At 35.6% G+C, this 26,984-nt stretch overlaps 2 protein-coding genes across 4 annotated transcripts in view; one reads left to right on the top strand and one right to left on the bottom strand.

The window, feature by feature from the left end:
- LOC113231341 (growth hormone-inducible transmembrane protein-like) overlaps positions 1-17,126 on the top strand; it is a 20,963-nt gene extending 3,837 nt beyond the window's left edge. Inside the window, exons 3-8 of one of the 2 annotated variants that reach the window (XR_003310556.1) lie at positions 7,787-7,928; positions 8,309-8,484; positions 8,901-9,061; positions 14,352-14,484; positions 16,150-16,314; positions 16,854-17,125. Coding sequence is in view for 1 of the 2 variants with exons in the window: in XM_026465627.1 (XP_026321412.1) it covers positions 7,787-7,928; positions 8,309-8,484; positions 8,901-9,061; positions 14,352-14,484; positions 16,150-16,234 (697 nt within the window). In the remaining variant the exon portion in view is untranslated. Of the gene's footprint in view, positions 1-7,786; positions 7,929-8,308; positions 8,485-8,900; positions 9,062-14,351; positions 14,485-16,149 lie in introns of both variants that reach the window. The other variant, XM_026465627.1, reaches the window with a different exon arrangement.
- LOC113231324 lies at positions 10,731-26,984 on the bottom strand. 2 transcript variants are annotated; one of them, XM_026465615.1, is made up of 8 exons: positions 26,879-26,984; positions 26,372-26,577; positions 23,244-23,463; positions 21,892-22,073; positions 21,481-21,619; positions 21,271-21,401; positions 19,077-21,184; positions 10,731-11,073 (listed from the first exon to the last, which is right to left on the bottom strand). In XM_026465615.1, the coding sequence occupies exons 1-8, from the start codon at positions 26,918-26,920 to the stop codon at positions 10,955-10,957; spliced, it is 3,147 nt and encodes a 1,048-aa protein (XP_026321400.1). In that variant the 5' UTR covers positions 26,921-26,984; the 3' UTR covers positions 10,731-10,954. The 2 variants fall into 2 exon arrangements, with proteins under 2 accessions (XP_026321400.1, XP_026321392.1); XM_026465607.1 differs by lacking the exon at positions 10,731-11,073 and having other exon boundaries at positions 18,250-21,184.

The following is a 26,984-nucleotide window of genomic DNA, read 5'->3' as shown; positions in this document are numbered from 1 at the left end:
ACACACACACACACACACACACACACACACACACACACACACACACAGACACACACACAGACACACACACACAGTCATGCACAAACACAAGTTCACTATTAGAATTGATCTACTTCTACTTTACATATATATAAAGATTATTAGATCAATTCTAATTATAATATATTTCTTATTTAATTTTAAAGTTACTTAATTACTTTACTATACTACTATACTATATATATATATATATAAAACCATACAAAATGTAAGTACACTAAATTAATTAAGTAACTTTAAATTTAAATAAGAAATATATCGCACTGTATTGCAGTGGTGCTAAGACTCAGAAAATGCGAAATTTAAGATTAAAGTACTGCTAGATGTAAAATTTCAACAGTTGAATAATTGCTGAAAGCTATGAAATATTTGTTTCCCTTTTATTCTTATATGTATTTGGCAAGTATGAAATTGGTTAGATATCTAATAATAATACATCTATTTACATTATATTTGAAAAAAAAAACCTACATTTTTTGAGTTAATGCACTACTGTATTATTAGTGGGATATAGAGGTATACACTTAAAATGTAAATGTGATTTGTAAAAAGTGATGTGAAATCTTGTTTTTTAAGTACTGTATTTATTAACTTTAATCTTAATCCTAACGTAAATTTAATTGTAATGGAAGAGCGGAGTTTCCTGGCACAGGCATTATATGCTTAAAAGGAGACTCCTGCCACTAGAAAATATACAACATTATGTTATGTTATGTTAAAATAAAGATTATTATTATTATTATTATTGTAAATTGCTTCTTTACATAAATTTTGTATTTAGCGATTACCTACAGCCCTGAGACATGGTCAATTGCTATGGGCCTCATAAAAAAGCTTAAATTCACTAAACGAGCTATGGGACATGCAATGTGATCTTTGTGAATTTCTCTATATGATATGCATCAGAAATGAGGAGATCCGTAAAATAACGAAAGTTCGGTAACTTTCGTCGGTATGTCGGTACATAGCTCAAAGGATTAGCAAGTTGAAGTGGCAGTGGGCAGGGAACATAACTCGTAGAACTTATGGCTGTTGGAGCAGAAAGGTTATCAAATGGAGACTACGAACCAGAAGGCGTTCAGTGGGATGGCCCCCTACTAGATGGTCAGATAAAGATAAAGATAAGATAAAGATAAATTTATTTCTGTGTAAAATATTAACCTAAATACATACATAAATCTTATTAAATAACCTATTATTTACATATATGCGCCAAATTGTCGCAAACAATGAAATTATTTTATGTTTACATTACTTTAATTAAGGTTAGTAGTGCAAATTAATCTAGGTGATACCTAAACTAAGTAAAATTGTTTATTTGTGTCTTAGGTATCTAAATTGGTGATTATAGCATAACGGTAGTCAACATATTTTGTTCAATAACAATAAATTACAATAATACATAAATCTTAATTATAATTATATTACTTAAAAACTGATATAAAATTTTCAGTGTCATTATAGTTAATTCTTTTTAACCAGTCTTGTACGGTTTTTTTACATTGAAACTTATTCATAGGATATATAGATAGAGAACGATTTATTTTATTATACAAATAGCTACCAAGAAAGCAAAAGAATCTGTGGGAGTGTTCAGTTCGAAACCGTTCAGTTGAACAAACAATGTCTGATCGTCTTTTGCTGGTTTGGAGTGATGGGATATATGGTGTTAGTGAATGCTTTTTTATTACGGTTAGTAGTATGAATAGGTGGCGTATTGAAAGTACATCACATTTAGCAAGGAGTTCTGCTGTGGGAAAGCGAAAAGGTCGGAAAGTGCTAACTTTCAGAATGGCTCTTTGTGCTCTTTCTAAATTTAGCAAAGTATTTTTATGGGGGCCTCCCCAAGTCGTTATGCAGTATACAAACAGTGATTGACAAAGTGATAAATATACTGTTTTCAGTAGCTTTTCACTGGCGACATGTCTTAAATTTTTGAAAATATATATTAATTTTCGTGCTCTAGCTGTAAGACTTTCGATATGGGCCTTGAAATTTAAATACTTATCAACTGTTATACCTAAATATTTAATGGTGTTTGTACTGCTTAGTTGAGGGCATTTACAAGTACTTTCAGATAGCGAGCCAAAACAGTTATGAGCTAATATTGTACATGAATTTAAAGTCGGTTGGGTGAGTGAGTTATAGGAAAACGTCATGTATTTAGTTTTTTCCGTATTTAGGGTCAGTAAGTTTTTTTTAAGCCAGTTATTGACAATGTCAAAGCCCGCTTGGGCTAATGTGAAACTGTCAGTCCAATTTTCAGCACTAAACAATAAAGCAGTGTCGTCAGCATAAGATATTATTTTACTATTGTTTGGTAGGGGGATGAGGCATAAATCATTAATAAAAATGAGGAAAAGCAATGGTCCTACGATGCTGCCTTGCGGGATGCCATATTCGACGGTCAGTTCCTCACTTACAGTGTCACCTATCTTAACGCGTTGAGTCCTGTCAGTTAAATAACTTTTTAGAAGATTATGTGCATGTCCTCTTATTCCTAAGCTGTATAATTTTTCAAGGAGAATTGGAATTGAGACTGTATCAAAAGCCTTTGCGAGGTCTAGGAATATAGCTAAGCACTTTTTTTTTGAGTCTGTATTTCTTACAATGTAGTCTGTTAGCTCATGCACTGCATCATCAGTCGATTTGTTAGTTCTGAAGCCGTATTGTGTAGGTGCCAGTAGTCTGTTCTTTTCTAAGTACTTTATTAGCCTGTTATAGATAAGTCTTTCTAGGATTTTAGAAATAGACGGTAGTATGGCAATGGGGCGATAGTTATTAAAGCAACTCTTATCTCCATTTTTATGGACCGGTCTGATAAGGGCCTTTTTTAAAATATGGGGAAATATTCCTTTTAAAAAGCACTGGTTGAATAAATATGTAAGTGGAGGTATTAAATGTTGCTTGAATGTCTTAATGAATGAACAGGGTATTTCGTCAATTCCAGTTGCACAGTCATTTCTCAATGTCATAATAATTTTTTCTACTTCAGATTCGTCAGTATCAAATAGGGCAAAAGAATGCGAAATAGCCATGCAGGAATGATGCTGGGTGTGACATTGATAATTATTGTTGTGAAGTTTTCCGCTAAATTTCGACCAATGTTAGCAAAGAAATTATTTGCGGAATTAACTAAACTTGCTGCGGTAATTGTATTTGCAATCAGCTGATGTGCTGACGAATTAATGTTATTCGTGTTAGTAATATTTTTGATGACTTTCCATAATTTTTTCTTGTTTTGACCTGCATTTTGTATTTCTGTCTGTTCATATTTGCGTTTTAATTTCTTAAGTAGATTGTTACAATAATTACGGTATCTAAAATAAGTTCTTTTGAGAACTTCATTTTCTGGGTTTTTCGTAAATTTTTTATGAAGTTTATCACGATGCCTTATACAGCGTAAAAGACCCGGAGTAATCCATGGTTTAATAATTTTATTTCGTCGAGATATCAATATGGTACGTGTATTTCTGCCAATAATGTTTGTTAAGGACGAAATAAGATACTCCGTTGATACATTTACGTCGTCTGTACCGTAAATATGCGTTAAGTCTAAGTTGTCTAGGTCATGCACCACGCCGGCATTTTGCAGAGTGGTGTGTTTTGTGATAACATTAGACTTATTATAACATTTTTGCAGACACAACAATACAGAGTTGTGGTCACAGATGACCTAGTAAGGGCGGCGAGTAACCAGTGAATGCACGTCGCGTCTGATCAACTAGTGTGGAAATCTTTGGAGAAGGTCTATGTTCAGCAGTGGACGTCTTCTGGCTGATATGATGATGATGAATTTACTTCTGTACTCAATATAAATGTATTTGCTGTGTATAGCATAAAATTACAAATTTTTTGATGTTATTAAAGATTTCAAAGAAAGATTTTTATCACAAAATAACAATAGGAAAAACATCAAATTGCAGCCAATGTACTAAAAGTATTTGCTAGATGTGGATGAACTTTTAAAATTTTCACATTTAGTTTTCCTTTTGCAATTTTTTTACTATTGTACTTTCTAATATTAACAATAGATATATACAAAGATAATAATAATAACGCACACACTCAACATAGCCCCGCACTAGGGAAACCCTGTGTCGCGGGTGCCATGGACACTCACATAGACAACCACAAATTACATCCATCCTCACGAGAGAAATAAATGTAGGCCATACAAATATTTCTCCCGGCCCGGGAATCGAACCTGGGACCTCTGCGTGGCAGTCCGGCATGTCAATCGGCCACGGAGGCAGTTAAAAAGGTCGAACACTTAGAAAAAATTCCTTCGATCGGGCCGGATTCGCACCGACGTCTTCTAACAAACCGTGCCAGACTCTATGCAAACTAATCCACGGAACGAACCAAAGTCAAAGTTTATTTATTCCAAAATAAATTTACACTTGAAAACGTCACATTTAAGCTACTGCTCGTTCACTACGCTGACCTCCCTGAGAAGAACGAGCAAGAAACTCTAGGGATTGCTCTTTTCAAGTAAACTCAAATGCTATGTATGGCACTTTGAATCAAATATGTGTGGATTCTGGAGACATGTCGTCTTTCCATACATCTTTATCTGACACGTAATTTTCAATTTTGTAATATGATTCGATTTTTCGATCAAAATATTTTTAATGTAAACTAAATGTAAAGTGTATTTGTAACGATAAACTTAATAAGCTCCGGAATATTATTGTAAAAACGTATACAGTTCCCTATAAAAGAGTTGTTTACCTTGGTTAAACGAAATCGTGGTACCAGGAGTTTGGACTTAGCTCTAAGGTTAATATTATGGATATCTTCTTTCTTATTGAAATTATGTATATTTTTACGGGCATATAAAAATTTCAGTAAATGTACTGTGATGCCACAGTCATGATACCAGTCTCCTCAAACTTTTCTCTGAGAGAAACCCGAGAGCCTAGACGGTACACAGAACGAATCGCTCGTTTTTGCAATACAAATATGGTTTGGATATCTGCCGCTTTATCCCACATGAGGATCCCATAGGACATTATACAATGGAAGTAACTAAAGTAAACTAATCTAGCAGTACTAACATCGGTAAGCTCACGTATTCTGCGGACTGCGTATGCAGCGGAGCTTAATCTGCTGGCCAGAGACGATACATGTGGAAACCATTGAAGTTTACTATCTTAGGTCACTCCCAAGAAGACTTTATTAACAAGGTCTAACTTTTCTCCGTTTATTTCTATGCTTGGACTAGTCGATTTTACGTTAGTTAATTGAAATTTAACACATTTTGTCTTCTTGGCATTAAGCAGTAAATTGTTAGCAATAAACCAATAAACGATCTTAGAGAGGGTATCATTAATATGGTCATAGTTAATGTCATGTCTGTCTGTTTTAAAAATCAAGGATCTGTCATCAGCAAACAACACTATTTCGCAATGGTCCTTAACAAAGAATGGCAGATCATTAATATAAATCAGAAATAAGAAAGGTCCAAGTATTGAGCCCTGCGGAACAACCATTTTTACTGGAGAACCCAAAGAAGTCACTCCATTTATGTCTACTTTCTGAATTCTACCGTTGAGATATGACGAGACAAGTTTCGACGCCTTGCCATTTACACCGTAATGTCCCAGCTTCCTAATAAGAGTAATATGATCAACGCAATCAAATGCCTTTGAGAGGGCACAGAAAACACCAATAGCGGTCTGGGACCTTTTCCAAGCATCAAAGATGTGTTTTAGTAACGTTACCCCCGCATCGCTAGTCGACCTACCACTAGTAAACCCGTATTGTGCACTATGAAAAATATGATTCCTACAGAAATAGGACAGTAATTGAGTTAGCATAACCTTTTCGAATATTTTACTTAAAGCTGGTAAAATTGAAATGGGCCTATAGTTGCTAGGATCAACTTTCCTACCGCTTTTGAATAAGGGAATAACCTTGCTGTATTTCATTAAATCGGGAAAAGCACCTTCGTCAACGCACCTATTGAAAGCTACAGCTAATTGTGGGGAAATAAGATCAATAACTGAGTCTATAACTTTAGTTGATATGCTCCAGAGATCTTCAGTTTTTTTAACATATATTGATTTAAAAGCTTTTATGATGTCTTGAGGATTAACATGACGGAAATTAAATAAACTGCCACAAACGTTAACATTTTCCTTTAGGAGATCAATAGCAAGTGAAGGGGAGGAATTTAATGATTTTGTAGTGTTCACAGTAATTTCCGAAAAGAACGATTCAAAAGCTTGGCTACTTTATCTTTAGATTTTATGAGTTTGCTGTCTAATTCTAAAACTATATCTCTATCGTGTTGTTTAACCCTGCCTGTCTCTTTATTTATTATGCTCCAAATAGTTTTAGATTTATTTATCGATTGTCTAATTTTGTCGCTGTGAAACTTAACCTTAGCAGCTACACATACTTTTTTAAATATTTTTGAATAATTTCTAACACATTCCACCAGTGGACCTCACGAATTTTTCTATGTGCTATGTTGAATCTTTGTTTTTAGTTTTCAATGACTTTTTAGCCGTAGTGCCATCGTTATTCTTACAGATTCTAAAAGTGCACTGCAACATTTAGGTGGATGTGTTTTGGGAGGCCAACGTAAACCCCCCAAAGCTTATGAAGCTGTGAGAATAGTAGTTAATAGCAATGAAATAGTAGATTAGATGAACTCGTCCTTAAACTTCTTGCTGCAGAAATCATCACATTTGTAAGAGATCTAAGTATGGAGATGTGGAGTAAGATCTGAGGTGAGGCCAGACGGGCGTAATTTTGTGAGTTGTGACTTGCGTTTTTTGAGCAGTTTGCGCTCATGAAAAACATAGTATGCATTTATGAAGCATTACAAGACGATGTTAGAAAAAGAAGCAGGGTCCACCACCACCAACTCTACTCCTACAATAAATATTTTTCAATAATTATTAAGTCAGTCGTCATTACGCCCGTGAGTCGGCAGATAACTCATTTTGTGTCGTCGTGTGAAACAAACAGTACTTTTATATGAAACCGAATGCAGCGCAAACTGCGCAAATCAAAAAACGCAACTCACAACTCACAAAATTACGCTCGTTTGGCCTCATCCTTATGGTGCGATTTCTGCAGTGAAAGGAATTTGGTACAAAACTGTTCAAGTGCGTCCACCGCGAAAGCCCTGCTTTGTGGACGGCGCACTTTCTAGAAATGTATTAGTCGTAGCATAAGCTACGAACTTATTTAAAGGAAGGTGACCATCTCCTTCCCTTAAATAAGTTCTATCATCTAATAAAAAAATAGGCAGCTGTAAATTCTGTAACAAACTTGAGACATTTAATGGAATGTGGCCATTATGTGGCTCTGAGAAGCCAATTTCAATTAGGGCACATTTGAAGAGGGTTAAAACTCTATACTCATATGTGAGGTCTTGCCTCTCACTACGAGGTGACACGATAAAGTAGAATAACCCACAGGGATTAGTAGGGCGACATTGACACCCAAGTTTACAGGTCTTATTAAAAATAAGATTAAAAATAAATTACTTTGGAAGGTAATGTCCCAGGTTATGTATCTTCGCACAGCTGCGGTGTTTTTGCAGTTTCTGACTGATGATTAACTACGATAACGGCCAAGCGCGTTCTGAAGCGTAGCAGCGGCAACTATGCGTTTATAGCTTACATTGGGCACGTGAAGTAGGTATACTTGCGGCGTCTAGATACATGTCTGTGTCTATTATATACAAGGAAAGAAAGTATGTAGTGATGTGTAAATGTTTTATTTTCAGCCTCTGGCCAGACTATGTTAAGGAGCGTATCAGAAACACATACGCATACCTTGCTGGGTCTCTCATTTTGACAGCGGGAAGTGCTATGTACGTCTTCAATACACCGACACTGCTTAATCTAGTCGCACGAAGTGGATGGATGGTTAGTAGAAACTCTGCTTGCGTGGCAGTCAGTTAGCGCTAACAATGTCGCAGCGAGTTGCTGCTGCTAAGATAGGCCATAGATAGCAGTTATCAGAGATGATTCTCTAAATTACAAAAGCCCTGAATATAGTTAAAAAATGGTTTCTATCAGAATAACATATATTTGACTTGGATCAAATTTTTGAGTCTCATGAATTGTCCTCTGCATTCAATCAACCCCATTTTTATTTTATTTATTTATTAATAACTAAAACTATTTTTGGTTTGACCATACACTGGTGTATTCACCATCTAGGCATTATATGTATTATTTTCGTTTTTGGTAGGATACAAATTTACTACAATAATCCCGTTAATTTATTTATCCTCAATCCACAGTCAATCCTGGTGACAATGGGCCTGATGATCGGTTCAGGCATGGTGGTGCGAAGCATGGAATATAAACAAGGCTTTGGCGCTAAACAACTTGCTTGGATAGTGCACACAGGCATAATGGGCGCTGTGATTGCACCAATATGCTTCCTTGGTGGACCCATCCTTACTCGTGCAGCTTGGTAAGTGGAGACTAATTACTAGTAGTAGAGCTCGTTGTGAAAGTTCGTCATGGGAATTACTGCGTGGTAGCGTGATACCTTACCTATTTCTGCCACAAAGCAGTAATGTGAGCATTCCTGCATTCTGGTTTGGAAGGGTAAGAAGGGTGCTGGTGAAATTACAGACACACGGGACTTGTCAACTTATGTCTCAGGGTGAGTGCCGCCGTGGCAGTGCCCCTAAGATCTTTGCGATTTAAAACTCTGAGTAGCACTGCAACTGTTATGGATAGGCGTGTCTCTTGCCACCAGGCGCACGACTTGTTCGTCCCATCACTTGGTATTATAAAAAAAGTCCTTTAGATGAACTTAACTGGAAGTTTCAATAATATTAAATATAAAAAAAATCTCGGTAACAATAATGTGGTGTGATGCAGGTATACGGCGGGTGTAGTGGGCGGACTGAGCACAGTGGCAGTCTGCGCACCATCTGGGGAGTTCCTAAATATGCGCGCGCCGTTGGCTATGGGCCTCGGCGCCGTGTTCGCCGCCTCTCTTGCTGGCATGTTTCTGCCACCCACTACTGCTCTTGGCGCTGGTAAGACACCCATTCCTTTAATTCAACGTCATTCGACAATTTATGCATACAAATTAAACATTCAGTATTACATAAAATGTTGGTTTTCTGACTGGGATTCATTCACTATTTAAAATGCGCATGAAAAAGACTTAAATTGTCATTGGATGGAGTCTCAATACAATGTTCTTTGTGCAAGAACTGAAATTATAGTGCAAGTGGGTACTAGAAATAGATAAACATTTTGAACACTAACTCAATTTTTTCCCACATGACAACTAACATAGTATTATCTCAAACTTACGCTATGTTTCTTATATTAATACATCGAGTTATATACTCGATGTATTAATATTATTAAAATTAATACATCGAGTTATATTCTCGATGTGTTAATATTACCTACTTAATTTCAAAATGTCGTTGAAAGAAACCAATAACAAAGACACGACAACAAACACATAGAAACATTCATGAGGTCCGCTGGTTCGTTCCGTTGCTTAGTTGGTATAGCGTCTGACGCGGTATGCTAGTAGAAGACGTCGTACAGAGGAGTATTTCGCCTCAAAAGTTGCTCAAGATTATTTTTTTATTTTTATCTATTTGATTTGTAATAAAAAGCATTTTAAAGTCATTATAATGTATTTAAAACACATATTTTTCATTGTATTGAAAAAAATAATTATAAAATATTGCCTAAAATATATTAATCGGGCTCGTTGTCATAAGACCCATGCTCATCTTCATTATTTGGGTTCAACTTCAGTTGACATTGCGTCCGATGTTTTCGGCTGCAGAAGTTCCTGTGTCTCACTGGAGAAAGATATACTTTTTTCTGGGGCATTTGTCTTGTACTGCTCAAAAAAGGTTCAGAAGTTAGCAAAATTGTTTGAAATGTCTATTATAATTTTTTCATGAAAACTCTCTTGCATAATTCTGCCTATACAAGAGGACGGTTTATTCCGGATCTCAGCCGCTTCTTCTGGAAGCTGGTCAATAGGTGGAATAGCGTGATCAATTATTGTAGCGCCATGTCTCAAAACTTTCTGCATTGTCAGAGTCATTGGGTTACCACCCATACAACTCTACATAAAGTTTCGCTCTATTATCAGCAAAAGTTTCAAAATTTTTTACATCAATTTTGTGTTCACTTGATTAAGTCTCTAAAATAATAATGCATTTCTTCATAAGGTTCTCACTCGATTCGTTGAAATCGTTTGATGGGCGGCCGGGTCTTTTTAATGTCCAGGTAGTTAAGAGTTATACTTAATAGTAATAAGCCATTGCAAATGAAACTGTGGGGGCGGATTAAGTGAAAAACGCCTGGTTGTAAATTGAGCTTCTTGATCTTGGTTTTGCTTGGATCGCGGTGAGATTTGGAACGCCTTCGGATTCTTATGCAGTCAGTTTTGGAATGTCGTTCCGCTCCCAACGCTCCGCCTTTTATATCATCGCTGGCCCGCCGTGCCGCTCGCATTCTATTCAAGTGTGCGAGCGGGACGGCACCAATGCAGGAGCGGGACGGGAGAACCCTACAGATTCCAAGTAAGACCCCTCTCTCCCTCTCGTTTATTTACCAAAATCTTAAACGAAATTAACAATAATAAATTACAATATTATAAATCATATGGGCGCGAACACGTTTTCGTCCTGAACAGAAACCATTTTTCCGGATTTAAATCAATACCGGAGATAAATCGAAAAGACAAATATACGCGATTTAATCCGAAAAAATAGTTTCATTTCCTATGCGTAACAATCGCGAAAACCTAAGAACTTGATAATGCGTCATTGTTTATTTTTCTCCAAAAAGCATTATTCGTTATTACTAGCGGCTATTTATTTTTGTTTCAATTGAAATTTAAAAGTCTTTGAAGCATTGAACCTCTTTCATTTTCAGGGCATTTGATAATATTATTTAGATGGTCTTCCAAAAACACGAATTTGACGTCCATTTTCTTCTTCGAACATTGTTTCAGTACTTAATAGGTACAGTGATTTCCCAGTTATTTTCATCGCCAGCGCTGAAAATCCTGAAAAAATAATACGAAACAAGTTTTTCTTACAAAAAAAATATTATGCCTTATGTGTTTAAAAAATTAAGTAAAAATGGCGGATACATTCGTGACTTTTTTTTTAAGAAACATTATCAAGGATAACTAAGGTTTCAGTTACACACAAAATAGTAATAAGTAGTAATAAGTGAACTAGGCTGAACTCATATACATAATCATGTGTGAATGTAAGTGATATAAAAAACTTTAATTTTTTATTCTGGAATGTTTACGATAAGAAATGTCACTGTATCAAGTGCAATGCAGATTATTACCTTCCTGTTCAATACAGGTATTATAAAGCTTTCACCACACATAAACACAGAATAGGGTTGAAAGATCACACAAACAGGACAAAGACAAGCGATATACCCAGTGACAGGGTTCCGACTGCTGTCTCGGGCGCAGAAAGGGTAGAGCATTGTCAAAATTCTTGTTAAGTGGTGTAACGGTTATTAAGATTTAACGATGCATACTTTGTAGAAGACACAAACAAATTTTTTAAAATCGACTTTTGATTTGTTTTTGCTTAGAAATACTCCTCTGTGCGTCGGTTTGAATCCGGCCGGATCGAAGGAATTTTTTCTGAGTGTTCGATCTTTGTATTAATAATTACAATAAAAAAATAATAAAAAATAGCATTTATTTCTCCACAAAACAAATCACAATAATTGACTGATGTGCGGAGTGCAATGAACTATGCTTACATTAAGTATTTTGGTAAAGTTTGAAGGATGTTCATGCAAAGTGACTTTTTATTTTACTTTAATTTGATGTTTAGATAGCAACCAATATTGCGCTAATGCATTGATCTACCAAGAAATGGACGTCGGGTCTAATACAAAAGTCAAGAAAAAAATGTCCGAAGTTAACCTATACAAACGTAGTGACATGTAACGAAATATAAAAAATTAAAACATATAATTTAAATTATAACGTCATTGCAGTACTGCCTAAATTTGCTTGCAACAATTGAATGGCCCAAAAACACCTTCTTATTTAGCTTATACTGGAAATTTAACAAAATGCACCCACCATATTTAGCCTCAACTGAAAATTACTTTAACACAAGAGGAATGTAGTAGTAGCCTTTATCGTAAATATTAGGGGTTAAAGTATGAAATTGCCGTTTTATTGCAATAGGTTCTTTGAATTTTCATAGAATCTTCATGGTTTGAGGTTTTCGAATGAAACTTTTTTCAAATGGTTTCTGTGATTTTTTTTTTTTTTTTTTAATTTGAAACATTTGAATATCGACTTTCAATTGTTTTTGTTATTCAATTTAGACAAGAAAGATGGATACTGCGAAAATTCGAGTGATTTTTGAATACGAGTTCCGACGCGGAACTAACGCGGCAGAAACAGCCCGCAATATCAATGCTGCGTTTGGAGAGGGGTCTACTAATGAACGCACCGTGCGATTTTGGTTTAAACGCTTTCGTGATGGAAATTTCGACTTAAAGAACGAGCCACGAGGAAGACCGCCCACACAGGTGAATAACGATGAATTAAGAGAGATAGTGGAAGCCGATCCTAGTCAAACTACCCAGGAATTAGCGGCATGGTTTAACGTTACCTTACCCACAATATTGACTCACTTGCGTCAAATCAATAAAATAAAAAAATACGAAAAATGGGTGCCTCATGATTTGACTGATCTGCAGAAAGAAACGCGTGTTGAAACTTGTGTTGCCTTGTTGAACCGGTACAGAAATGAAGGAATATTGGATCGAATTGTAACATGTGATGAAAAGTGGATTCTTTATGATAACCGGAAAAGAAAAATGCAATGGCTGACCCCAGGTCAAATGCCACAACAGTGTCCTAAAGCAAAACTTACCAATAAAAAGGTAATGGTAACTGTTTGGTGGTCTCAGCATGGTGTTATTCACTATAGTTTTCTCCGATCTGGTCAAGCAATAACGGCAGATGTCTATTGTGCCGAACTCCGAACCATGTTGACAAAACTAGCAGTAAAACAACCCCGACTCATGAATCGATCTTCACCATTATTGCTCCACGACAACGCGAGACCTCACACAGCACGAGAAACCATTTTGACCCTTCAGGAACTGCAGTTAGAAACCATTCGTCATCCTCCGTATTCACCAGACCTTGCTCCAACGGACTACCATTTTTTTCGTGATTTGGACAATTATCTACGTGACAAGAAGTTTTCTTCCCAGGAGGCAGTACAAAATGCTTTCACACAGTTTGTGCAGTCTAGATCGTCGGAGTTCTATCGCAAAGGCATTAATAACCTTCCCATTAGATGGCAGCAATGTATAGATAATAATGGCAACTATTTTGATTAAATAAATTTGTTAAAAATTTAAAAAATAAACAATTTAGATTTTCAGTACAAATCGGCAATTTCATACTTTAACCCCTATTATTAATTAATTTTTATATATATTATGTAAGTTTTGTACAAATTCACTTTAAGAAATTATAAAGAGTTGGGCAGATACATACATACAAATATTCTACAAATGTGAAAATAAGCGTGTACTATAAGAAATGGACCGATATTCCAACTAAACGTAAACTCAAATATCCGTAATTCCGAAAATCGGTTTACAATAAAACCTTTCCGCTTTCGAATAATTTTGATGCTTTTCACAAAGATAAAATTAGCTTTTGTTTTGTAATCTTCCTAAAAAAATACATTTGATATTATGAAAATTCGAGCTAACGTTATTTCGGGCAAATGTATTTTCTGACTTCTGGTAGGTATCCCAAGCCGTAAAACAAGTACAACAATATTTTGTTAGTTATTGCTAACGTTTAATAAAAAATCATTTTAAAAATAAGATTAAAATCAAAGCGACTTTATAGTTTCTTTGCTCTAAATAAATGATATTATTATTATTATATAAAATATTTCAATCGCTTGTGGTGTTGAAAAGCTTCTTGAAATTGACATAATGGGTATCTTTCCATCTTTTGCGCATGCAATGTGTAGAAAAAGGACAGTTAGCTATTTGATTATTTTGTGTGCTTTTGTAATTTATATTTACGATTCATTTATATATAAATTAAATACTATAAAACTACAAAATAACACTTTTAAATGAGAACTATGATAACACTATATATTTGTTTAGTGAAAAACAAAATCCTGTTTTAATAAATTAAAATAAAAATGTTTTAATCCAGTAAAGTTACTGCAGTAATTTTTACAAGTTATTATTATATGACATATATATTTTTTGTGTTGAAAATCGTTGACAACATGTACTTACATTGTTTTGCAGGTTTATATTCTTTAAGCATGTATGGAGGTTTGATTGTATTCAGCGGATTTTTGCTGTACGACACACAAATGATCATAAAACGAGCTGAAACACATCCCGCCTACGGATTCCAGCCGTACGACCCTATTAACTCGTGAGTAAACATTCGTAAATAAGTTTTATCTAGGTTTTAGACACATTTAGGAAAAAGGGTAGACACCTACATAGAGCGCACTATAAGTTTCCGGAACTGGCCACTTACATAAACAATATTTAAAAAGTAATTACAACATTTGAAATTGGAACTCCTTGGCTGTAGAATACAGTTTGTTTCATCTGACTGTCACTTGTTTTTACATTATGGCGTCATTTTAGAAATTGGTTGTCTACATCACCTTGGATTTAACTCGTGAAAATTTTCGTAGTAAGATTTTCTACGACTTTAAGTGTAATTTAACAGCTCAATGGAGCTTCGCTCGGCTTCAAACTGCTTTTGGCAATAAAGCACCATTCAAGACGACTATTTGTAGCTGGTTTGCAGAAATCAAACGCGGTCGTATGAATTTCAGTGGCGAATTTCGTGATAGTCGCCCGTCCACTACTGCGAACAACAAAAACATCAATCCTGTGCGGCCGTATGATCAAAACAGAGAGGCATGTGACATACCATGAGATTCGGCCATCTTTAGGCACAGGCATGAGTTAAATACAATCAATACTACACACACATTTCGGTGTGAGAAAGCTCTGCTCTCGGTGGATCCCGCACAATTTGACTGAGGTTCAAAAAACAGATAGCGTCACTTGGTGCAATGCCATGCTTACCAGATTCAACGGAAGGGGCGTCAAATTTCATGTGGGACATAGTAACAGGTGACTAAACATGGATTTATAGTTACGATCCCAAAATTTTTTGAGAATCTCCGTAAAAATAACGTAAACGCCGTATCATCTTGCACCACGATAATGCTAGTTTTCACACGGCCAGACAGGTAAATGAATTTTTGAAGGTGAACAACGTTGATCTTATGATTCATCCCGCGAACAGTCCCGACCTGTCCCTTGTGACTTTTATTTATTTCCAAAAATTAAGAACCATTTACGCGGTCAACAATTTTCATCACCTGAAGATGCTGTCGAAGAGTATGAAAAATATGGTTCAGACATTGTCACGGATGAGTGGCATAAATGTTTTCAAAATTAGTTCATTCGTATGAAAAAGTGCATTAACGCTAACGGAGAATATTTTGAGAAACAATAAATTCATTTCTGACCATTTATAGTATTTTTTTCTTAATTCATTCCGGAAACTTATAGTGCGCCTCACGTAGAAACGCTTTATGCAACTCAAATGAACATGCTGAAATAGAATCTGAAATTCTGTTTTAATAACTATCTCCCATAGAAAATTAATGATTGTAGGTTAATGGTGGGGGATAGCAAATCTTTTTTTTTTAAACGATCATACGCTTATAATACAAATCGCCATTATGGAGTGACGTCACAAACCTTTATTAACATTTGATTCTAAGTTTTAGCATTTAAGAATATAAATTCAGTTTTCACATCAGGGTATTAATTTGTGCCTACTTTTTAATGAGCATTTTATTTTTTGATATTTGTCAAGCGCTCTTCAAGATATAATAGGTTTGTAATAGATGCAGATATCTAGTGCAAGAATTAACCTTCCTTAATACTAGTACTACATACTTAATACTACCTAGACTAGAAATAATAAATTATTACTAAATTCATTACTTATAAATTTGCCAGATTATATTTCAGTGTAACTTATATATTTATTTCTCTTATTTTCCAGTGCTGTATCGGTATATTTGGACGTCCTGAACATCTTCATGCGCATCGCTATGATCTTAGCAGGCAACAATAATCGACGAAAATAAATTGTAACGAACATAAAGCTTGATTTGGAAATAAACTAGTTATAAATTAGTGGTTTACATAAAAATAGGGAATAGTATAGTCTGTCTTTTTTGAAGATGGAGTATAATGACAGTTCATTGCGCAAAAGTGTTGCCCGCTTGCAAGCTGCTAATGATTGCAGTCGATAAACATTCTGTCGACTAAATGTCAGTTACGCTTATGCAATAAATAATCGAACTTGTTATCATTTGAATCATCATCGGCTCTTTATTTGTTCAACTGCTGGGCATAGGTTCATCTGAATTGTTAATTTTTGTAAGTTCATACATACATACACAACTATGTCTATTGAAAATATGAAGAGGAGACATAATTTGAAGATTGTTATATTAATTCAATATGTATAATTAAATCTGCCTGTGCTTATTGAAATGTACACGAGTAAAAATATATTCCGATAGTAGGCCAAATGTGAAAATAAGACTAAAGAAGGCAATAAAGCAATTAGTAATCATCAGAACGTCTGACATTTTTGGCAAAATATTATTTTCGTTCACAATCTATCGATAAAATTGGCGACAACAACTACATGACTTTAAAATTGTAAGAAAACTGGCAACCCTGCAAATGTCATTTTACTCCGTCTTCAAAAAGGACACTAAAAGGGCATAATTATACTTATGATTCGCATAAAAATTGTAAAACTGCATGAATTCGCGACACAAAAACTATGTACACATAACATAGATATCATTTCATTCAGATTTGTTAGATGTAAAATTTCTCATACTACTTTTTGAGTAGGAACTACCAAATATAAGCTCCGAATGATGTGATACTTGTAGGCGATAAGTTATTATGAATTAAATAAACCTGTTATCTATCCATTTGGCAAATAAAATTAACAAGTGGAATATGCTGTTTCATTTTGTAAGAGAAAGAAACTACTATAAGTAGAGATGCCGATTAATTTATTTACAGGGTAAAATAATACAATGTAATGTAAGATTAAAAATAAATACTGAATGACAATCGTCTTCCTGTCCTTATCCCACGCTAAGTGGGGTCGGCACAACATGTATTTTTCTTCCACTCTCCCCTATCAGCCGTCATTTTTTTATTTTCAAATACTGAATGACAATATTAATACAATATACATTACAACAGGCCAGAGGGCAAATATATTTGATTTTTTGTAATATGGATGATTATGCTATTAACTGTTCTTACGATGAATGGTTACTTTTTCAATTTGTGCAATACTTTAGCTAGGTACTGATTAGAGATCTGATTAAATAAGAAATTATTACGAATAGTAAAAGACACGAGACTAGCGCTACTCTATTTATTAAAGAAAATATCACAATCGATCAATAGTTAAAAATAAATAATCTTTGGAATCCAGTATGGAAATTTGAATGAGACCGTTAGGCTGCTAACAGATTGACTGCATGTTTGCTGTTAATGCGTGAAATCGTAATCAACTGCATGCAGTCGACATCAAGACTGCAGCAAATTGATAATGACTACGAATTAACTGCATGCAGTCGAGGTGTCGGATAACGACTTCACGCATTAACTGCATACAGTCTAAACCGACTTCATACAGCCGAGATCGAATGCATGCATTTAATGCGTGAAGTTGATTATGACTTCAAGCATTAACTGCAAACAGTCAATTTGTTAGCAGCTTTAGGATTGCCTCAAATAACGCAGCCAGGCGAGACGCAACGCTGTGATGCATTGAAACTTACAATACAAGATAAACTGGTCTTCTAAATCGAAATCTACAAGATAAGGTTACATTTCTTTAAACAAAAACTGAAAAGGATGTTGCCAGCGGCACCGAGCTGCGTATATAATATTGCATTTTGCAAAGTACGCACTACACCGTACAAATGTATACTTTATAGAGAAAAGCAGCGCGGCACCGCTTGCTGTCTTATTTTTAACTTTTTTATTATGGAGCTAAGTTAAACTTTGCATTACCCGTGGCGGCACAAGCTTAAGACGACAGGATGCGCCGCGAGGCGGTGTATTTGTAAATGTATTTAGTGGAGATGTCCCATATTTTATTGCATTTTGCATTTTCTTTTTCATTTAAAATTAACTCTTAGAAGATAATCTTTATGTTGCATTACTCGTTTTAATGCATCGCAGCGTCGTCTCTCGTCGGGCAATGGTAATTTGAGGCAACCCTTAGGGCAGCTGCCAGTTCCGAAATCGATGTCAAAGAAAAAAGATCTTAACGGACAATTTCTATCTTGTGAAGTTATTTCCTACTTCACTCACAGATTTGTAAGAGAGTACGGTCGGCGAGAAATAAGGTTAAATTGTAATCGATCCAGATTATTTATAGGTCCCAGAAAACGCAAACCCATTCGTATTCTAGAGAAATCATCTCAAATTTCCACCCTGTACAAGATCCTTAATTAATATTTAAATGCCATTTGTCAATGACCATGAAATAACATTATTTTCATACATATCTAATTGGATAATAATAATACATAGAAGTTTTTGGATTAAATGTAGGTAATCTTATCCAATAAAGTGGATTACAACTTACCCTACTGGTGTTATCATTCGCAGTATGACTTATGTGGATAATAATATTATGAGTAATTTATAGAGATCTTTACGTTTATAATTAAGTGGTAATGTCGCCAGTCTTTAGACTTTGTTGCTTCAAATAAATCGCGTACATTTGTCGAGCTTGGTTCAATACCCTGTTTACATTATGTTTACGAACCATTTTGTCAAAATGCATAGCCAATTCGTTGTAGTCCATTCTATTTCTCATAATGTAGTCTCTGTGCTGCAACAGCACAGTTAAGCAAAGAAACATTAAAAATGGATTACCTCCTCCAAACACAGTCGGTGGCGGCAGACTACTAACACTGGACTTCACAGAATTCTCGCTGCCACCCACTGAACTAACATTGACATTCCGCTGCGTTGGAGGCTTAAATACCTCATATTTTTTTTGAAAATTGTTAATCGTCGATGCGACGCTTTGTAAATTAGATTGCTTTGCTGTTAGCAGTGACTCGCAGTTTCTTTTTGCATTCTCTAACTCTTGCGACATACTCGAGAAAAATTTATGCGATCTTGAGGTACTTGAAGCATCACCTTGATTAATTTTGATAGGTTTTAGATCCGCCGAAGTGGTCGGCTCCCTTTCTGAGGAATCTGATTCACTGGAATGAGTGCCGGAATGTTTTGAATCGCGATAGAGATCTTGGGGTTCTAGAGACTGATTCTTTCTTAATAGTCTTATTGGTGTAATAGATTTCTTCCCAGAGTGCTCTTCAAATATTTCTCCTGTATCTCCGTCGAAATCGAGATCAGCTTGCTCGTCGGGAGTCTGGGGACAGCTCGCTGTCGTTCGCGTCGTAGGTGTGTTCCTATGTAATGGATTCTCCCACAGATAAATATCCTCTGCACTTCTAGCGTTAGATTTTATAGCGTCGAGCAATGACGATTTTTTAACATTCTCTACTAATATGGTAGGCTCTGTCTGAGTATCTAGAGTATTGGTAGTGTTGCAGTCTTCTTGATTAATATTGGTACAATCTTGTGTGGGTTTTTCTTCAGTGCTGGTTGAATCTGAGGTAGAATCGCAGATCATGCTGCAACGGTTCACATAAGATTGCCCAAACACTTGCCGGTCTAAGTGTTCCAGTTCAAGTCTTAACTCTCTCGTCATGGAGGTTGTCATAGGATAGTACTCTTGCGAGTCGTCAGGACTACTGCCTTCGGTGGTATCGCCACTGGCTCCTTTATTAGCCTTAAAAATTTTATGTTCCCTGGAATCGTGTGTCCTCAAGTCACTCTCATCGAAAGATGTTTTCGTCAATGTTATCCTTGGACATTCTTTAGACGTTCTTTCTATTACCGAATGCGTTCTTTGGAGTTTCTCTTTTTCTGTTACTGATTTACTACCTGTAGCGAAATTCAAGAATTCATTAAGATTCTTTACCATTTTTACTTTTGGTCTATTGCAATCTGATTCAGCCGACCCGTCAAGTGTATCTAAGGATGAAAAGAATTTATTATTGTGTACGGATATTTTATTCCTTAACATTCTTATCTGATTCCCTAGCGGCGCATCTTTCGCCTCAGTGTGTGTGTTTCCATTCGTCAAGTTGCCTGTACTTGACCACGTCGTTGACGGTTCTTGACTGTCCAAATGTTTGCTATCTTCAGGGACGCTTTTCATGCTTCTTCGAAGGTGGAGCTTTGAATCTTTTACAGTTTTGTTGGAGTCGTTTTTATCCAGTAAAATATCAAGCTTGTCTGATTTTAGTTTCCGTTGCTGAAGAATTGCATCATCCAAACTTTGAAATTCCTTGGCGTATTTTAGGAACGGTTGTGTTTTAGCATTACGAGTAACGTTTTCGTCCAGGCTATGGTTCATCTGTTTACAAGTGGAGAGTTTGGGTGCTTTTATATTTGCTAAACTGAAACTTGAACTTTGGCGTCTGATAGCGCATACTTTGGTATAAGCATTTTCACGAGGTGCTTTGACCAAAGGACTTAAAGGTGGCGGATCGTCGTCAATATCAAATGCGGGGTCAAATTCTTTTTCTTTCAATGATAATTCTACAACTGGCGTTTTTTGAGGCAATGAAGCCCACAGGACTTCGAGCATTCGTAGGGCATCATCGAAAGCGAACTCACGTTTCATTTCTAATAGTAGCCAGCGATAGCAAAACAGCAAGTCGTCAGCTTGCTGTGATTTCAAATAATAATAAAAGTCGGGGTCGTAGACCTGTAGAGACTCCGTCAAATGCGAGAATTTGAGGGTCATGGCTTCTCCATCTAACAGGAAATTGGGGTAGAGTCTTGTCATAAGAGCACATAGGCAGATGTAGGCGTGCGCTTCATCGCCCATTGTTACTAGCAGTGGTGAAGCCAAATCGGACATACCTTGACAGTAGCTTACTGTAGGGTGATTCAAAGCGTACCTGAAATGATTAGTTTTGAAGTATGCACATATGGAAGTCTTTTTTAGATATTATGTGATGAAAATCAAATTACGTTAGTTACTTACGTTGTTAAAATATTAAACAAAGAAGCAATATTTTGATTGTCATCACTGCCTGCATAAAAATTGTGATGTCTGTCCGTTCTCAGGACGTCTTTGCGGACCATACTCGTTACGTAAGCCAAGTTACCATTCACCTGAAACAAAAATTATATGGTATACAAAAAAATAGATATACATTTTTGATGTTAAAAATTTAAATACATTCTACCTTACCTTGCCTTTCTGTATACAGTCCTTCCATTTCGCCCGGAGGGTATAATACTCATTGGCCTTTTTTTTAATGTAGTCCATTCTTTCCCTTCCGTTCATACCTTCGGGATAAACGTTTAAAATATGTTTCCAGACAACTTTTCTGTAAGTTAAAGTTGTCGTGTTAAAGTAGGGAATCTATTTCGTCATATGATTTGAGCATCAGCGTGCATTATTAATTGTTTACATTTCTTGGTTTTACCTCTTCTTTTGACTATGTGTGAAAAGTACAGTAGGCACACTTAACATTGAAATTCATCTCTAGGCCGCCTATGGGAAAGTATGTTCAGACTACAGGGTACATTTTAAAACCTCCTTTACAGGCATCTATTATCTATTACAAATTATAAGTATTAAATAATATGAAAGAATCACCTTAAGCTAGGATCTATACCGCCGCAATATATGACTTCTCTAAGTTTTGCGGTGTTCGTGATCTGTCCAACTGTATCGAGGAACGCTCTGAACTCGATATCGCTGAGTGGCGTGCGCGGAGGAGTGTTCGCATCTTCGTACAAGTTTAGGGCCCGTGAGACCATGTTGAATGTTCGCTCAACCTGAATGTAACAAAACTTGAGAATGCATGAAACATTATTTTTATCACACTTGCTCGTAAACAGTACCTTAACATGCAGGCGAAGTCGGCTGTAACGTGCTGAATTACGCTCACGTGTTTTTTCAATACATTACTACAGTACAGTAATAATTTTTTTTTAATTTTAATAGCACTATGCATCTCATAAACGTTAAGATTAAGCAAAAAGTTTTAATGCTTGAAAAATCTGAATTATTTCATATTTTATATTAAGCTTGAAGTATAGCAAGGAAAACTAAACATGTGTAAAATTAATTTTCTATATTCATATTCTGCAGCATTCTTAGTATTTTGAAATTATTTATTATACCTTTACGATCATGGTTGTAATGGCTGTATGCGCTTTTAGCTGTTACAATATTTTAGTTCGAGTTGTAGAATTTATGGAAAAACTCTGGAAATCTGTTTATGTAAAAAAACTCGCCATTTGCAAACTCTGTAATTGCTATGTTGTGAAGCCATATCTATTCATACAAATAATAAATTATCATTATATTTATTTCGTCGCAAATGTGATGAAAATGTTATATGTGGCACAGGCGCTAAAAATCCAAACTTCGAGGGGCATCGGGCTTCTAATAGACTCTCGTTAGTAATTTCTTATTTAACGTCCTTAACTATTATAAATATATACTTTTAATAGAGCATGTAGTGACAAATGTAGAACGTATAATATTTTTTGAATTAATGAAATTAATAGAATTAGAAAAATCACCGCTTCATATGATTGCTAGACAACCTTGAGAAACCTTGAAACTAAATTTGTTCAGAACAAGCACACAAATCAGAGTTTCAAGTAATTTGTGTGCAATGAAAGTAGATTGTCTAGCATAAAAGCTGTTACTTGTTTACTAATTATTATAATAATTATATTAATATAAGTAAAGCACAGGAGGATGAAGTATTTCAGTGCAATAAAATGGTTTTAACTAGGTACTGCAATTTATAACATTTTACTGACATTGTAAATTGTTTATTTTATGTATGTTGGTACTATAATTAAATGAATGAAAAAATAAGTATTACATTTATATAATAATAAATATATTTAGAATCTGTCAGATGTCAACTGTTGAAACAAATAGCGAACTTTCAGGGTCTCAAATAGTCAGACTTAACACTATAAAAGTACCTGGTTCATGATGAGTCCCTGGAAGCCAGTTTGTATTTCCGTTTTCTCTTGATGCGGTGCAGGGGCCACAGTAGGCTGTTCTCGGTAGCTTTGTGGAACTATGGGAGCGGGAGAGACACATGGTGGCTCCCAGTCCTCAGACGCCTCTGCAAATGGCTTCATGTCCACTTTTAGCTGGACACATGGCTCTGACCGTTGGGTGACTGCTATATTATGAGCCCTGTTGTCAAATTTCTAGTAAATACGAATAGCACACATTTGCTTAAAAATATATTTAAACAAAAATTTAGAATTAATGCTTGGGCCACACAAACGCGGTAGCGGAAGCGTTCCGGGGCCGGGAATTTTTGTAATGTTCAAGTTTTTATGCACACCGCCACATTTAAGCCGGGTGGACAAATAGGCTCGGGACGGGTCAAGATCAATCTTATGCGAACTAAATAACGAATATAACGAACACTTCAGAAAAATAATATAAATATTTAAAGGTGTTCTCTATTATTACAAACATAATGCTTTTGAAGTTGTTTGTTCTCACAGGTGTGCAAGTGTAAACAGTCAAAACAATTGAAAAATAATAACAGCATCAGAAATATACCCAGTAGGATGGAACGACCGACAATGACGAAAACTCTGAAGTTACACATGTACTTAATAGTATTGAAACTTTTATTTCTCTGAGTGTTTAGGGCGTAGCGTTTCGGGCCCGGGGAATTAAGCATGTTCGAATTCTTATGCACCCCGCCACGTTGAAATCGATGGCGGGGCGGCAGCTGGGCGGCCGCAGCGCGGTCCGGAGCCGAACGCTATGACAAACAGGCGGACCAGTCACGGGCTAATTGAATAAGCAGAGGTACAACTAAAAGACACAGTTATATTTGTTGGTAACATACAGAGAATTTGGCAATAAGAAGTGAAGTGAGCAGACAGAAACAACAGAACAAATACGGAATATCAAACATATCATAAAAAAGATTACTTATAAAATAGGCCAGGGTGTTCATAATTAGAAAGTCTAAAAACCAAAGAGGTCTAACAGGGCTGGACCTGCGACGAAGGCGGGGCGGGTGCGGGCGCGGGAGCTGTATTAACGTAGTAACTATTAAGTAATCTGTGGTGTTACATTGAGTTCTATGCCACAGTCCACAAAGAGCGGCAGCGGTGGGGCACGGGACGGAAGCGGGGCTATAACCGGATCGCACGTTGTATTTTTATACAACTCTTGAGTGTGTTTTTTTAATTAAATTTCAATATGAATTCGAACGAAAATTTTTGCATTACTTTCGTGACACTAATAAAAGCAGGAATTTTTCCATAATTGTCCCGCTATATACGTCTGTGTGGCCTGACCTTTATAGTTTCCAAGTTATTAAACGAAAAAGATTTGCTTTAAAAATCTGCGTTGATAACCCTAATCAACTACTGTTTGGGAGCATACTCACTCAAAATAACCCTATAACACTACACAGTGGTAATAAGATCTATGATCATCAAGTTGGCAGCAGAAGCAATCATAGCGAGAAGAGTAAAGAATCACTCCATTTGAATACTCTCCTACAGCATGTCAGTACTTCAAGCCCTGAGCATCGATGACATAAATCAGGGCTCATTCATGAATGCCATCAAGCATTCATAGAGTTATGTATACACACAACTACATAATATACAGTGGATTAAAGGATACAGCAGCTCACATTGCCACAATGTGTCATTCCTTACGTAGCAGATAAACTAGCCAGAAAAGGGTCAGAAACAGACACTGTAGGACCAGAACCCATAGTATCCCTTCCCTATCAATGGTCAAGAACAATCCTACATAAAGGTCAGACTTCTCATAATAACACAGGCTAGGCAAGCACTCCTTCGCTCTATGCCAGTCTATCCCAAAAACTTCTTAAATTCAAAAGGCAAGAGCTATGCACTGTAACTGCCGCGTTAATTGGTCATGGCCCAATTATAAACACCTTTACAATTTAGATATCACAGACAGCTCTCTACGCAGAGTGCGCATGGAGAGGAAGGAAAAGGCCGTGCATATTCTACTAGTCACTCTGTTATTCCTTGTATACTCAAACTCAGCAGTGTGGAATGTTGTAAAAAGTTGCACATGCCTTTGTTAAAAAAAAGTAGTACAGTACTTATAATTTAAAAATTTTTTACATGACCAAAATCAAATTTGTTAACATTCATGAGAATGGACATAGTCTCATGAACTTGTACCCTACATTGGGCAACTCTACAACAAAAATATAGACATATGACAAGATAGAAAAAACCATAAAATAGTATGATATTGATATTGTTATTAGACAAACTGACCAGATTTTTTTATTGTGAAAAATAGTCTAATTCCAAACAATATTTACAACTACATGGGCTTCATTTACTGCATCATAACAATACTAAGGGTCGTATTCCAGAACTCTACTCAGTGCTCAACTCAGGACTTGAGCAGACTTGAGTATGATTTCAAGCACTGGAAATACGACCCTAATGGCAAGGACTTGAGTATGATTTCTAGTGCATTAAATCAAGTCCTGACTTGAGCATTGAGTAGAGTTCTAGAATACGACCCTAAGAAGAGTATCAGTTCTCAGTATAGTAATTAGAGTATCATCTGCATCTGCTTTTATCTTAACATTCTCATCAAATTAAATATTGCTCAAGTTTATATCTTGATATCTCCGACATAAGTTGTAAGGAAGTCAACAAATAATTTTTTACTTTTTAAATCAAATATATACTTTTTATGCATATTAAGTTCTATATTATTTAAAAAAGTAAAGAAATCACTAGTGTTTGTGATGTTTACTTTGAACCTATAATATACATAAAAATAAGATATATATTATATATTATGTTAAAAAGCAACAAATGGTATTTTGACTTACAACGACTTATGTAGAAGGTATTGATCTAATTTCAAGATTAGTGAAAACACACCTTGAATATGAATCATTCAAAACCTTCAAAATCTTTTACAAACTTTTACTAATACAAACTTTTCACATATTCTCAATCACCCATTAAAAATAGTGCAATAATAATAACTAATAAATTTTAAAAAAATGTTTCAAAAAATAAAATACTTACATTACATATTTGTTAATAACCCGAATTAAACTTACTTAAGAAAAGCTGCATCCAAGTCCCAATCGGAGAGCAAAGGGAGGTACACTTCCTGGCCATAGTCATCTAGACTTCGGTATGAAAGTGTGAAATCAGACTTTATATCAAAAGCCTTGACTAAAATGCTTTGGAGGACTTCTAAGGACGTTATTTGAGGGTCTACTGAGAATTTTCTTAGCTCTGGCTGGAGCTTACCTTCACATTTCTGTAAAATAATATGACACAAACATACATGTTTCAAAATAGCCGTGTTTAAAAAAAAATATTTGACTAGATATAACGTAATTGGAATAAGATAATTAAAATAAAATTGATGTCAGATTCCGTTTGAGGATTGTAGACTATATTTCGGTCAAGTTTTTTTTGTTACACAGCACATTACGATACTAAAATTTGGTAACATCCGCTGCTGATAAAATGAACATAAATATTGATGACGATTATAAATATTCTTACAGTTTCTGTTTGAAATAAAAATAATCGAATACTGTTACTACAATACGAACCTTAACTTTCACTCTAACAGCTTCTTTGCTGTAGCCAAACATGTTTTCACATAACTTTTGACATCATCAACAATACAATGCTGTGCTTGAAAAAAAACAGGGGATA

The sequence above is a fragment of the Hyposmocoma kahamanoa genome, unplaced genomic scaffold, assembly GCF_003589595.1.
Source record: "Hyposmocoma kahamanoa isolate Upper Pololo Valley unplaced genomic scaffold, ASM358959v1 102, whole genome shotgun sequence".
Lineage (NCBI taxonomy): Eukaryota > Metazoa > Arthropoda > Insecta > Lepidoptera > Cosmopterigidae > Hyposmocoma > Hyposmocoma kahamanoa.
This window is presented reverse-complemented; position numbering and strand designations above follow the sequence as displayed.

What these genes read in the sequence shown, in the direction of transcription:
- LOC113231324 (XM_026465607.1), bottom strand. Translation starts at nt 26,920, where the DNA reads ATGTTTGGCTACAGCAAAGAAGCTGTTAGAGTGAAAGTTAAG. An exon ending in GGTATAGATCCTAGCTTAAG is followed by an intron (nt 21,620 to 21,891) that starts GTGATTCTTTCA and finishes TTTAACTTACAG; the next exon opens with AAAAGTTGTCTGGAAACATA. An exon ending in ACTGTATACAGAAAGGCAAG is followed by an intron (nt 21,402 to 21,480) that starts GTAAGGTAGAAT and finishes TTTTTGTTTCAG; the next exon opens with GTGAATGGTAACTTGGCTTA.